Source organism: Myotis lucifugus, unplaced genomic scaffold (genome assembly GCF_000147115.1).
Source record: "Myotis lucifugus unplaced genomic scaffold, Myoluc2.0 scaffold_31, whole genome shotgun sequence".
Lineage (NCBI taxonomy): Eukaryota > Metazoa > Chordata > Mammalia > Chiroptera > Vespertilionidae > Myotis > Myotis lucifugus.
In genome coordinates this window covers 764,758-777,997 of record NW_005871079.1, presented here as the reverse complement: position 1 = coordinate 777,997, position 13,240 = coordinate 764,758, and the positions used below count along the sequence as shown (strand labels likewise).

At 35.6% G+C, this 13,240-nt stretch overlaps 1 protein-coding gene across 14 annotated transcripts in view; it reads right to left on the bottom strand.

The window, feature by feature from the left end:
- The window catches only part of SMC5 (structural maintenance of chromosomes 5), a 77,123-nt gene that overhangs the window by 36,242 nt on the left and 27,641 nt on the right, over positions 1–13,240 (bottom strand). For all 14 annotated transcript variants that reach the window (XM_023752345.1, XM_014454093.2, XM_014454091.2 and 11 more), the window contains 4 exons: positions 12,570–12,710; positions 11,061–11,222; positions 10,461–10,532; positions 2,098–2,353 (listed from right to left, as the gene is read on the bottom strand). In XM_023752345.1, coding sequence (XP_023608113.1) covers positions 2,098–2,353; positions 10,461–10,532; positions 11,061–11,222; positions 12,570–12,710 — 631 coding nt within the window. The remainder of the gene's footprint in view (positions 1–2,097; positions 2,354–10,460; positions 10,533–11,060; positions 11,223–12,569; positions 12,711–13,240) is intronic.

Genomic DNA, 13,240 nt, shown 5'->3' with positions numbered 1-13,240 from the left:
CATTATATATACAACATTGAAGAAAAGGGATAATGAAATAAAGATATTTTCTAGGATATCAAGACTCTAAAATTAATTCCCTAGTACCCCTTCTTAGGAGGTTACCTGAAGATGTATTCTAACAAAATAGGGGAATAATGTAGGAAAAAAAAAAACCACAAAAACAGGAGACATGAAATTCAGAAATAGCTTTATCCAACACAGAAAAGGATCTGAGAAAAATTCCAGATGACTGCCATGCAGAAGGCCTTGAAAACAATCAGTTTAGAAAGGACAAGGATGGCAGGCTCCAGAACTCAAGAGAATGCCTGATAAGATAGGTTGGTGATTTTTTTTTCAATTTAAGAAAATGCTAAAACAAATGGTGCTTAAAAAAAAAAAAGGTAAATTATAACCTTTAAAAACGCTATCAATGAAAGGAAATTAAATCATAATACACTACTATGAACAAGTTTCATTGTAATAATATGAATAATACTTAATATTTCTAGCTTAAGAGTTAACCCATAAATAGAGCACATAAAACTTGATTATGTTTAATAATTAATTCAACATAATTAATGATTAATAACTTCTTCACAAAATGTTTTCAGCCTTAACAATATAAAAACCAGAGTACAGATTAGAGAATTTAGAATGTAAGAAAGGAGGAAAGTAAAAAGGATGGGAGTACTAGTATTTTTAGCTTACAGTATACATTCAAGAAATAGTGACAACTGTTAAATGACAAAAAGAAAAATTATCCATAATACATATTAAATTTTAATGATTAATAACTAATAATCTCATTTGAGGAACTACAATAATAGGGAGGGGATTTATGAGCTTAAGCCACATTTAAAGTAACAAAATATTAAGAGATGATGTCTAAATATCACATGATCTCACTTATATGTGAAATCTAATTGAGTATAATAAACTGACAAACAAAATAGGTCCAAAGGCATGGATGCATAGGACAGATAGATCTCAGAGGGGAGTAGGGGGGACATAAGAAGAGATTAACCAAAGAACTTATATACATACTAGAAGCCTGATGCACAAAATTCATGCACGGGCAGGGTCCCTAGGCCTGGCCAGCGATCAGGGCCGATTGGGCCTGTCTTCCCCCGGCTGCCAGCCTGGGCCTTCCTTCGTTCTACACTGCCTCCTGGTGGTCAGCGCATGTCATAGCAAGCGAACTCCCAGTCGGTCGAACTCCCAAGGGGACAATTTGCATATTAGCCTTTTACTATATAGGATTTGCGTAGCCTACGGACACAGACAATAATGTGGTGAAGGCCTGGGGTGGGGCAGGGGCTGAGTGTAGGAGGGTAAAGGGGGAGGGATGGGGAATAGCTGTAATAATGCCAACAAGAAAAAAGGCTAAAATTGACAAATTAAGCTATGGTGAAAAAGAATATGCTGAAAATACAGGAAGGACTATTAGAAAAAATTGTTGAAATAGTTAAAAGTGCTTACTCTTGAGAGGGGTCTGGAGGTTAGCAACATGTTGGGCCTCCTAGTTTTCTTTGTTTTTTAACTATACACATCGAATACTTTGATAAATATATAAAAATGGGTGCTTTTTAAAAAATTGATCTTATACTAGTATATATAGAGCAAAAACGAATATGGCATATCCTCTATTTGAATAATGCTATAGATCTATCCACATAGTCTACATGCAAGCATGTCAAACTAGCGGCCACAGGGCCGCATGCCTCGTTTATTGCGAGTTTGACATGCTTCGAAGGAAAGAAAAGTAAAGATATAAATGGACAGGCTTCAAAGATGGAAAGTTTATGAAGGCTAGAATAAAAAGCTTAAATTTGATATGAGAAATAATAGTGAGTGACTTTGTGAAGAAAGCAAAGCATTTTTAGAGAATTAAATAAACTGACATAATCTGATTTAAGACAATGGCCAGCCACTGGCAAATGATACATGATAGCCATAGGTAATTAAGGCACTAAGTTTGAAGAACTGAGCTGAGCTTCCTCAACAGGGAGATCTGAATATTGAAAGACATGGTATCAGGGGGGAAAAAGAAAGCCCATCATCAGATATAGCTCCATTTTATAAACATCGCTTCATTCTAAGTTTAATAAAACTTACTCTTTTTCTCCTTCTCTAGAGTTTCCCTCTCTTTAAGCTTATCAATTATCTCGCTTTCACATGATTCCTTTTCATCTTGAACTCGTCTCAGATCATTTGTAATGTCATCGATCTGGGGTTGAAGATTCACACAGTTTTCTGTGGTCCTCAGTTCATTTTGCAAATCTTCTATCATTTTTCGGGTATTACTTATTCTCCTCTGTCGGTCAAGCTCTGCATTTTGTTTTACTATTAAAGCCTGCTGAAGTTCCTCAATCTAATAAAACAAAAGACGGTTAGTACTGGAGATTGTTTTTTTTCTCCTAGTTTATAAGGCTTTTATAGTAATATATTTTTTAAAATGCCAACAATCTAAGAACATGATGGTTTTACTCACTAAAACTTATCCTGCTCGAGTTAGACTGTTACTCTTACCAGGTTATTTATATCTTTACTTGTTCACTAATACATCCTAAGTACTCAGAGCAGTGTTTAACATATAGTTAACCTTCATTAAGTATTTGCTGAACAAACAATTTATAAAGTCAACCGAATATCTAGAAAGCATGTATTAACTTTCTAGATATTTATAGGAAGTAAATATATGCTTCATTCATATCCTAACACTGAAATTAAAAGACACACAATATGATACTTTGAATAAAGTTAATAGAAATGATGATTATTTTACCCTATTAATTTTAAACTAAACTATTTTCTTCCAACAAAATTATTTTCTACTAACACTTCAAATTAATTGTGAGATTTTTAAACATTGACCTATATGTTTAGATTTGTTAACTTACATTCAGGGTAAATTATTTTTTTAAAAACCTGTATCATATAAGTTGTCAGTGAAATTTTTGTCAAAACCAGACATAGTCTATCTAAGACAGAGTTAAGATTTTTAAGACACACACACATAAACATAAATACACACTTATGCACCCACTTTATTAAATAAAATAGAATTTTATATCAAAATAGACAAGGCTAACACAACTCATAATTTGCCTATTAGCTCACTTTCTTTTCAAGTCACATTTATTCTCTCCTCATTATAAAAGTAACAACATATTGATTATAGAAAATATGGAAAATACAAAAATCTATAATCTTGCCTATTAACTAGGAGGTCAGGGTTTAGTTTCCTTCAGGGCACATGCCCATGTTGTGGGCTTGATCCCCAGTAGGGGGCATGAAAGAGGCAACCAATCAATGATCTTTCTCATCACTGATGTTTCTCTCTCTCCCTCCCTCTTCCTTCCTCTTTGAAATCAATAGAGATGTATTTTTAAAAATCTATATATAATCTTAATGCGCTTACACATTTCATTTTATTGCCTATCTATAGAACATATTTTACTCAATGGCATGACTAAAAACATATTAAGAGCAGTTTCTCATTATCCTCATATGTCCTTGCAAAATAAAATTCTAATACGTACATAATGTCCTGTTATATGGACATACTACATTTTACCCATTCTCTATTGTTGCAATGGGTTGGTATCAATTTCTTCTTCCTAAAAACTTAGCTTTGAAAGAGTTAAGATAATAAACAAAACATATGCCAAAATCCCCTCTCCTGTACCAATGCACAGGAGAAAAAAATATTTGAAAAATTAGGTTATATATCTGAAAATTAACAATATTCAATGGGTCTAAAAGAAGAAAGCAAACAAGAAGCCATAGAGTTCAGCCAGGGAAGTCCAAGCCATTCAGGAGAATAAATAGGCATATCACAGAAGAGAGGCATAGAATTAAGAATCACCAAACACATGAGGAAGTCCAACTCCATGAAAAACAAGAAATTTAAAATAATCTTGCCCTTTCAGCAAAATGGAGTCATCTTAGGTACCAAAAAATCATCCAAGAAACTATGATGACTAATCCCATTATACCCATGTTTATTAGCTCTGGCACAGTAAGTCCAAGCTTCCTAGATCACCAATCTTCACTAGGATACCATTTCTATTCTACTATCTTCCATTTCTCTTTTTGTACTAACTAAAATTTGGCTATTCCTAACATGCTTTTCCCTACAGCCCTCTGAACTGTGACCTTTTCCTTCCATAAGCCTTCAGAGTACTTCAGGACTCAGAGGTGAGGAAGGTGTCCTGATTAATCCCCACTATCCTACTTCCTCCATTAACAGCCCACTTCAGTTCCTTTGAAGACCATGTGATAAGACTTTAACACCATCATCTTTGTTGCTGGGTTATTACCTACCTCCCTCAAAATTCTTCCTTACCCTCTTCACTCAGTGATGACTTTAGTACCAGATTGACTCATTGTCGTCCTCTCCATCATTATGTCTGTCATCATGAGACTTCAACATACATCCAGAAAAATAAATCTAACTCTTTGGCCTCTAAGTGTTCCTTGACTTCAACTATATATATTATTGATTTCAGAGAGGAAGGGAGAGAGAGATAAACATCTATGATGAGAGAGAACCATTGATGGGCTGCCTCCTGCACGCCCCGTACCGGGGATCAAGCCCGCAACCCTGGCATATGCCCTTGACCGGAATTGAACCCGGGACTCTTCAGTACATAGGCCAACACTCTATCCACTAAGCCAAACCAGCTAGGGCAACTTCACCCATCTTTACCTAAAACCCTCCTCCCTCATCCACCTTCTTTTGCCGTTACATTCTAGATCATGTAAATCTCCCTAAATCATACTACTTCTGAAAACTCTATATCCACAATCCTACTCTTTGATCACCATTTCCTTTCCTTCCATTTTATTTGCTATAGTATTCCTATTCCAACCATCCTTTGACCCCCATATGGTCCTACAATCCATTGACCTTAGTACCTTTTAAAAAATCCATCACTTCTTTCCTTAACCTGCTGAGGTTCCAGAACCCTTCACTATAACCACTCCCTTGCAAAGACCTATCAACACATCACTAATCCTATTATCACACTGGCCAGGAGAAAGCCTAGTTCTTTTTAAACTTAACTATATACCTTCTATCTACTAGTATCTGTATTTAAGCAATTAAACTAATTGGAGAAAATCTCTAAAGCCGGACACACTTTAAATTTATGGCCACAAAACTTAAATACGCACTTCAAACAACCTATTGCATTTCTCTAACAAATGTAGTTGTAATTTGTTACATTCTGAGAAGAGTCCACATCTTTCCCTCCTTCCTCAATCCTTTATTACTACAGGCTCTCTACTCACTCAGCTAATGTTCTTGTCTTACATTTCCAATGGTATATTCAAAATCAGAGTTCTCTGATCAGAGTGCTTTTCCCATTTTCATATCTATCACCCTAACTTCCAGCAATACTCACTCTGCTTTATCTTGTATAATGTAAGGAGAGTTCTCATAGCTACCTAACTAAATCTAACCCTGCAAGGCTACTCCAAGCAGTGTTTCTCAAATTATTTATGAAGAACAATTTATAAAAAAATTTCAAGACATCACAAGCCAACTTTTATTAATTACAATAAATTATTAACAATCATTTTGGTAAACTATCTGGCCTACGATATTCTACTTCTAGAATATTATCAAAGAGAAACAAAAATATACGTTCATAAGTAAATGTATATGAAATACTTATGGAAGCTTTATTGATTATATCCCTAAAGCAAAAACAACCTAAATGTCCACCAATGGCAAATGAATAAACAAATTGTGATTTCAAGAAAAATGAAACAAACAAACCAAAAAATACAACATATCAGAATTTGTGGACACAGCTAAACAGCAATGAGGAAAATTTATACTATTAAGTTCATACATAAGATGAAAAGTCTCAATCTGAGCTTCTACCTTAAGAGCCTAAAAAAAGGAGCAAAATATACCTACTTACACAGAGGAAAGGAAATAATAAAGGTAAGAACAGATATCAATAAAATTGAAAAGAGAAAAATAAATGAAACAAAAGACTGGTTCTTTAAAAAAACCCACATTAAATTTAACAAAACTCTAGCAAGATTGACAAAACAAAAAACAATCCCAAAACAAGTTACCAATATCATGAATGGACAGGGGTATCACTGTATCATTACAGACCTTACAGACATCAAAAGGATAACTGGAGAATCTATAAACACATAAACTTAACAACTTAAGACAGAATGGACCAGTTCCTCAAAAAACACTAGCACAACTCATCCAACTTGAAATTGATTATTTGAATAGCCTTAACTATTAAGTTGAATTCATAACTTTAAACTCCACTTCAAAAATATCCAGATCCAGATAGTATCATTTGATAATTTTTCAGAATATTTAAAGGATAATTAACAATTCTACACAATCTCCCCGAAAAAACAGAAGAGGAGGAAACTCATTCATTCTCAGAAACACAGGAATGGAATTTTCTGAACTTGATAAAGAATGCCTAAAAAATTATAGCTAATATTATAGTTAACTAGAGGCCCGGTACATGGAATTCATGCATTCTGGGGGGGGGGGGGGGGTTCCCTCAGCCCGGCCTGTACCCTCTCGCAGTCCGGGAGCCCTCGGGGGATGTCTGACTGATGGCGTAGGACAGTGGTCGGCAAACTCATTAGTCAACAGAGCCAAATATCAACAGTACAATGATTGAAATTTCTTTTGAGAGCCAAGTTTTTTAAATTTAAACTATATAGGTAGGTACATTGTTATTAACTTAATTAGGGTACTCCTAAGCTGGCCTTTGCTAAAAACATCCTCAATCTGATTGAGGTACGTTCGCTGAGGTCGACCCCTTCCAACTCTCCCATCCACACTTGTCTTGTATACTTGTTTCGTCTATTCTTAAATTGATAACAAAAATACCTGTAGGATTTGCAACTGGTTGGAAAAATACAGGTAACTTTATGCTTCGAGTAGGTACTTTTGTCACTCGCGCACGATTTGCAGACGTGACTAGCACTAACCACTGCACAATGAGACTGCTGACTGACTGGCTCACTCAACTCATGCATGAATCGCACGCCTCCCCTACGCTGCATATCCCGCGGCCCGTCTGTGCTGAGTCTCCCATCATCCGACCCGACCAACACCCCCAACTTCTTTTTTTTTAAAAATATATTTTATTGGGTTTTTTTTACAGAGAGGAAGAGAGAGGGATAGAGAGTTAGAAACATCAATGAGAGAGAAACATCGATCAGCTGCCTCCTGCACACTCCCTACTGGGTATGTGCCCACAACCAAGGTACATGCCCTTGACCGGAATCGAACCCGGAACCCTTGAGTCCGCAGGCCGACGCTCTATCCACTGAGCCAAACCGGTCAGGGCATCCCCTACTTCTAACGCCACTTCTTCAAAATAGACTCATCCAGGCCGAAAACCGACTTCTGCACATGGGCCACAAAGTTTCAATCGCACTGTACGTGCATGCCTGCACGTGGTATTTTGTGGAAGAGCCACACTGAAGGGGCCAAAGAGCCGCATGTGGCTCTCGAACCACGGTTTGCCCACCACTGGCATAGGATGTCAGTTGCACATCCTTAGCACTGCCGTGGAGGCGGGAGAGGCTCCCGCCACTGCCGCTGGGCTCGCCAGCCGTAAGCCCAGCTTCAGCGTGAGCGGCGCTCACCCTGTGGGAGCGCACTGACCACCAGGGGGAAGCTCCTGGGTTGAGTGTCTGCTCCTTGGTGGTCAGTGCGTGTCATAGCGACCGGTCGTTCCGCCATTCGGTCAATTTACGTATTAGCCTTTTATTATATAGGATGGTGCAAAACTGAATGCTTTCCTCCTAAGATCAGGCTAAAGGCAAAAATGCCTAAACTTACCATTCTTATTCAACACAGTGATGAAAGTTTTAGCCAGTGCATAAGGAAAAAAAAACAAAACAGAAATAAAAGGCATACAAATCAGAAAGGATGAAATAAAGCTGTCCTCATTTGTAGATGACATCAATGCCTATGTAGAAAATGCCAAGGAATCTATTAAAAGGAGAGGGTTAGAGAAAGATATAGACAGAAAGATATGGAAGAAGCCTGGACAATACTGCTCAATGGTTTGAGCACTGACCGATAAACTAGGAGGTCGTGGTTCGATTCCAGATGAGGGTACATGCCTGGGTTGCAGGCTTGATCAGTAGGGGGTGTGCAGGAGGCAGCTGATCAATGATTCTCATCACTGGTGTTTCTCTCTCTCTCTGAAATCAAAAATATATTAAAGAAAAAAATGTGTTATTTAAGCTTTAAGAGTAATCAGTAGAATAGGTTTAGAATATATAACTTTAGAAAAAATAGATTAAGAAAGTCTTGATCAATAGAAATAAAATAGAAAGGAGCACAGGAGGAATCAAACCATGCAAAGCAAGTAGTAAACAGTAAATGTGAATTGGCTAAACTCCTTTACTATATGAAGCCCACTATATATTATTTATAGTATATAAAATGAATCAAAACATGATCTAGAAAGAACAAAATAATAATGCTTTAAAATCTAGGAAGCAAAAACTAATATAATTTAAAATAAATAGATAAATCTACACTCATAGGTATTGACACTTTAAAACTGAATAAATCAGAAAGATAAAAAAATAAGTAGGACATTTGTGTAAATATAATTATAGTAAGCCTATTCTAACAGATATCTCCAGAACTAAAGACAAACTACACATTCTTTTAAATTATACATAGAACATGTATAAAACTAAATATAAAAGTCCAAAGAGGTCTTAAAAAATTCTAAAATGAAGTTATCAAGACCACATTTATTGCCAGGCCAGTGTGGCTCAGTGGTTGAGCACTGACCTACAAACCCAGAGGTCACGGTTGAATTCCTGGTCAGGGTACATGGCTGGGTTGTGGGCATGTTTGGAGGTTCTTCAAAAAATTAAAAATAGAACTAGCATGATCTAGCAATTCCACTTCTGGGTATTTATCTGAAGAAAACAAAAATACCTAACTTAAAAATACATATGTACTTCCATGTTCATTGCACTATTATTTCTAATAGCCAAGATATGGAAACAGAAAACTGAGTGTTCATCAATGGATAAATGGAAAAAGAAAATGTGATATATACACAATGGAATATTATGCAGCCATAAAAAAGAAGTAAATCCTGACCTAACCAGTTTGGCTCAGTGGATAGAGCATCGGCCTGTGGACTGGAGGGTCCTGGGTTCAATTCCAGTCAAGGGCATGTACCTTGGTTGTGGGCACATCCCCAGTAGGGGGTGTGCAAGAGGCAGCTGATCGATGTTTCTCTCTCATCGATGTTTCTAACTCTCTATCCCTCTCCCTTCCTCTCTGTAAAAAATCAATAAAATGTATTTTTTTAAAAAGAAGTAAATCCTGTCACTTGCAACAACATGGATGAAACCTGAGGGCTATTCAAAGTGAAATAAGCTCATAGATACATAGAATAGATTGGTAGTTGCCAGAGGTGGGAGGTGTTAATGGATGGGTGAAATGGGTGATGGAGGATCAGAAGGTACAAACATCCAGTTAAAAAAATTTGTAACTATGTACAGTAGGAATGTTAACTAGACTTATTGTGTGATAATTTCACAACATATACAAATATCAAATCATTATGTTGTATACCTAAAACTAATATAATGCTATTTTTTAAAAAAAAGAGTGAAAGAGAAAGAAACAATAAAAAGCTGACAATTCTAAAAAAAAGAAAAAAAAATCCCAGAGACTCTTAGAACAAGGAAATGTCAAGAATAAAACACATCACATAGAACGTAATTACTCCAGCACTACCTCCTACCCAATGTCCCTACACCCTACCCATACACATACACATACCTTGAGCACATAACACTGGCAGCCAAAGCTTCTGCCATGAAAATCTGAGGTTTATTCTCTAGGGAAATAAACGAAAGAAGCCTTGGAGTTGAAGATAAAGGCACAGAAAAAGGGGTGAGGCTGAATATCTACCCCTAAGACAGATAATTTAAAATTCAGTTGTTGAATGATCCTAGAAAATAGAATCCCACTTACATTTGCAGATCGATTAGCTAAAAACCCCACTTTCTTGCCCAACATTCTAAAATAATTTTGCCATGAAGCCCTACCCATGAAAAAGAATTTGTAATCAGCTTTTTAATGCCCTACTCTTGATATAAACAAAATAAATTCCTTATATTTTATTTTTTGCTATTAAGGTAACTGAATCCAATTTTATCATTACCCTAGTAAAAAAAAAAAAAAAAAAACTTCAGCCACCCAGCTACAAAGATGATAATGCGTATCTATGATTAGTTTTGAGTAATTTTTCCTAATTATCCTCTGTGCAACGTTTATACTTCCAAATATTAGTTTTCCTCATAGATTATAAGAAACAGAGAATAAGGAAGATGTTAGACAATTCCCAAACAAAAGGTGATCCCAAAATCCAGACCCAAACACAAACTTTAGGGCAAATTAGTATAATAAAAATTTCAATACAAAATCTTACATGTTTATCTTTCCTTTCTATAACATCTTGCTTTTGTTTGCATTTTTGAGATGTCTCCTTAATATCTGTTGCCTGTAAGATTGAACCAGAAGGGGAGAGATTTTAAAAACTCAAGCAAAATGAATTATGTGCTTCAGTCATCCAAATATTAAGTTGTTATGTAAGTTAACCCATAATGCTTTTCCATGATTTCTTTCAAACCAAATACATCATTATCACCCAAAAAATACATTATCTGCAAATCTATAGGAGGTTATTCCTATTGATATTAAAAACAACTGTAGCAATATGCAGACATGTTTTTTTAGTCTCTTTACATTTATTTTCTCATGTTCTTTCATCTGATGCTAAAAACAATCCTATAGGATAGCAGAGTCCATAGTTTAAACCATTCTGATAGGAATATTACTTGAATCCTCTTATAATTAATCACATTTTGTTTCCTCTTTTTATATCTTGATATAAAGTAGCAACCTTCCAACAGTGATGATTAGAACGTTACAAGCCCTATGATGGTACAATTTCTAGTTAAACTTAAGGAACCAACACTACATACTATTTTTTTGTATGTGCAAGTCCAAAATTGAGCCAGGAAAGTACCTTCGCTTTGATTTGAGCCTCCAAATTGTGACGCTGCATTTCTATTTCTTCAATTCGACGTGTTATAGGAATCTGCCCATCTTTAAGTTTTCTTACTTCGTCCTTTACTCGGTCACGAGCTAGTTTTACTTCTTCATATTCCTGACGAACATTTTCATATTCCTTGCAATTATTAAAAACAAAACAAAACAGAAGTTAATGCACTACTAGCTTAAACTAACACATATACTAACATCAAGGTAGAAGCAGAAACTAAATCTATGAAAAGACTGTTTTGATATCCATTTGACAGGTTTATTAATATATCATTTGCCCTCTTAAACAACTTCAGAAATGGTGAATACAAACATAATGATTTACTAAGAGTCTTGAAACTCATTGAGCATTTATCTCCATCAGTAGTTTGGACTCTGATATCCATCTCTTCCTGTTTCTGATATCCTAATGGCTAGTAAAAATGAGGTCCTCTAGTCTCTCAATAGAGAAGGGATACAGGAATGTATAAAGAAGCAAAAGAAACTCAGCTATGAAAAATAAAAATGAAAAAAGTATAAGACAAAAGAAAAATGAGTAAAAAAAATAAAAGAAACATGCAGGTGAAAATGATGCTTGTCATGTCACAGGAATTAATAAAAATAAATGGAGCACTACAATGAAGTTAAAAAGAGAAAAGAACGTAAGTAAACATTAGAGTAAAGCAAAAAAAATGAAAAAAGACTGATGTCAATATTAGAAAATAAAAGAGAAACTGAAGCTTCGTAAAGCAAAGATAAAGTGCAAGAGTGCTAATAGATACAGAAAAATGTAATAAAAATGTGCAGAAGGATGTAGAAGTTTAATAATGGAATTATGAGACAGGGTAGGGTGAAGTAACAGCAGGGGGGGAGAAGGGCAAAAATAGAGGCACATATTTTTCCAATCTAGTAACAATTATTTCCATTCTAACCCTGGAACAAACATTATAAAACTTTATTATTCCTTTTTACCCACTGTAAAGGAATGCATGAGGGAATTGAATCTTTAGCTCAAACTGAAGTCATAAATAATAAAATATACATCTCACAGTGATTAGAAACAGTAGCCTCAGTAAATTTATGAGGCATGTGAGTCGAAGACTACAGCTTATGTCCTTCAGCTATGTGTCTACAGCTGAATTTGATATTTATAGCACACTGCAAGTAAATTTTTAGTGACCGGAGGCCACTCAAGAACTTAATTTTTACGTGTGTAAACATTTTTATGTCATTACCATTTTATAAAACAAAACTATCTGTAAGGACAAAAATTTGGAAGAAATCCCAGATTTGAGTCCTTAGACCTAGTAAACTGTTACTTGTTACTATTTTAATAACATAGCACACAGCTATATAACACAGAGGCAGATACATTTTATTATATATTATAAAGCAAAAATGAACAAAAGCACCTAATTGGAATTTTAGTCCTCCTTTCTAACTTTTCTTCTACTTCAAGAATCACTATTTTTGCCTCTAATAACTAAGAACTTACCACCCATGGCCTTTTAGCTTCAAGCATCTCAATCAAATCTAAATGTCGTTTACGTTCATAGAACCTCTCCACATCTTGTTTATATCTTTCATTCCTCTGAACCATTTTCTCTAGATATTCCGTTTTCTCTTTGCATGAGGTCTATAAGAAATATTTGTTTAAACTATTAGTTTAACTGGGAAAAGACAACAGGTCAAGTTTTTTAATAATAAAAAATGTATAATATTAACAAAATTTTACAGTAAAGAATTCCACAGAAGTTCTAAAAACTATGTAAAACAGCCCTAGCCAGTTTTGCTCAGTGGCAGCCTGCAGACCAGAGTCCCAGGTTCTATTCTGGTCAGAGGCTCGTACCTTGGTTGCAGGCTCCTCTCTAGCCCGGGTGCTGGTCGGGGTATGTGCAGGAGGCAACCAATCGATGTGTCTCTCTCACATCAATGTTTCTGTCTTTCCCTCTCTCTTCCACTCTCACTAAAAATCAATGAAAAAAATATCCTCGGGTGAGGATTACCAAACAAAACAACAACAACAAAACCCAAAAAACTATGGAAAACATGCACATGTAAGCTCTGGTCTAGGCACTATAATTTATTAGTCATGTGATTCCGAGGAAGCCCTGCCACCTCACTAAGCCTGGACTCTTCTTGCTTAATGAGAAGAAAGTTAACTGC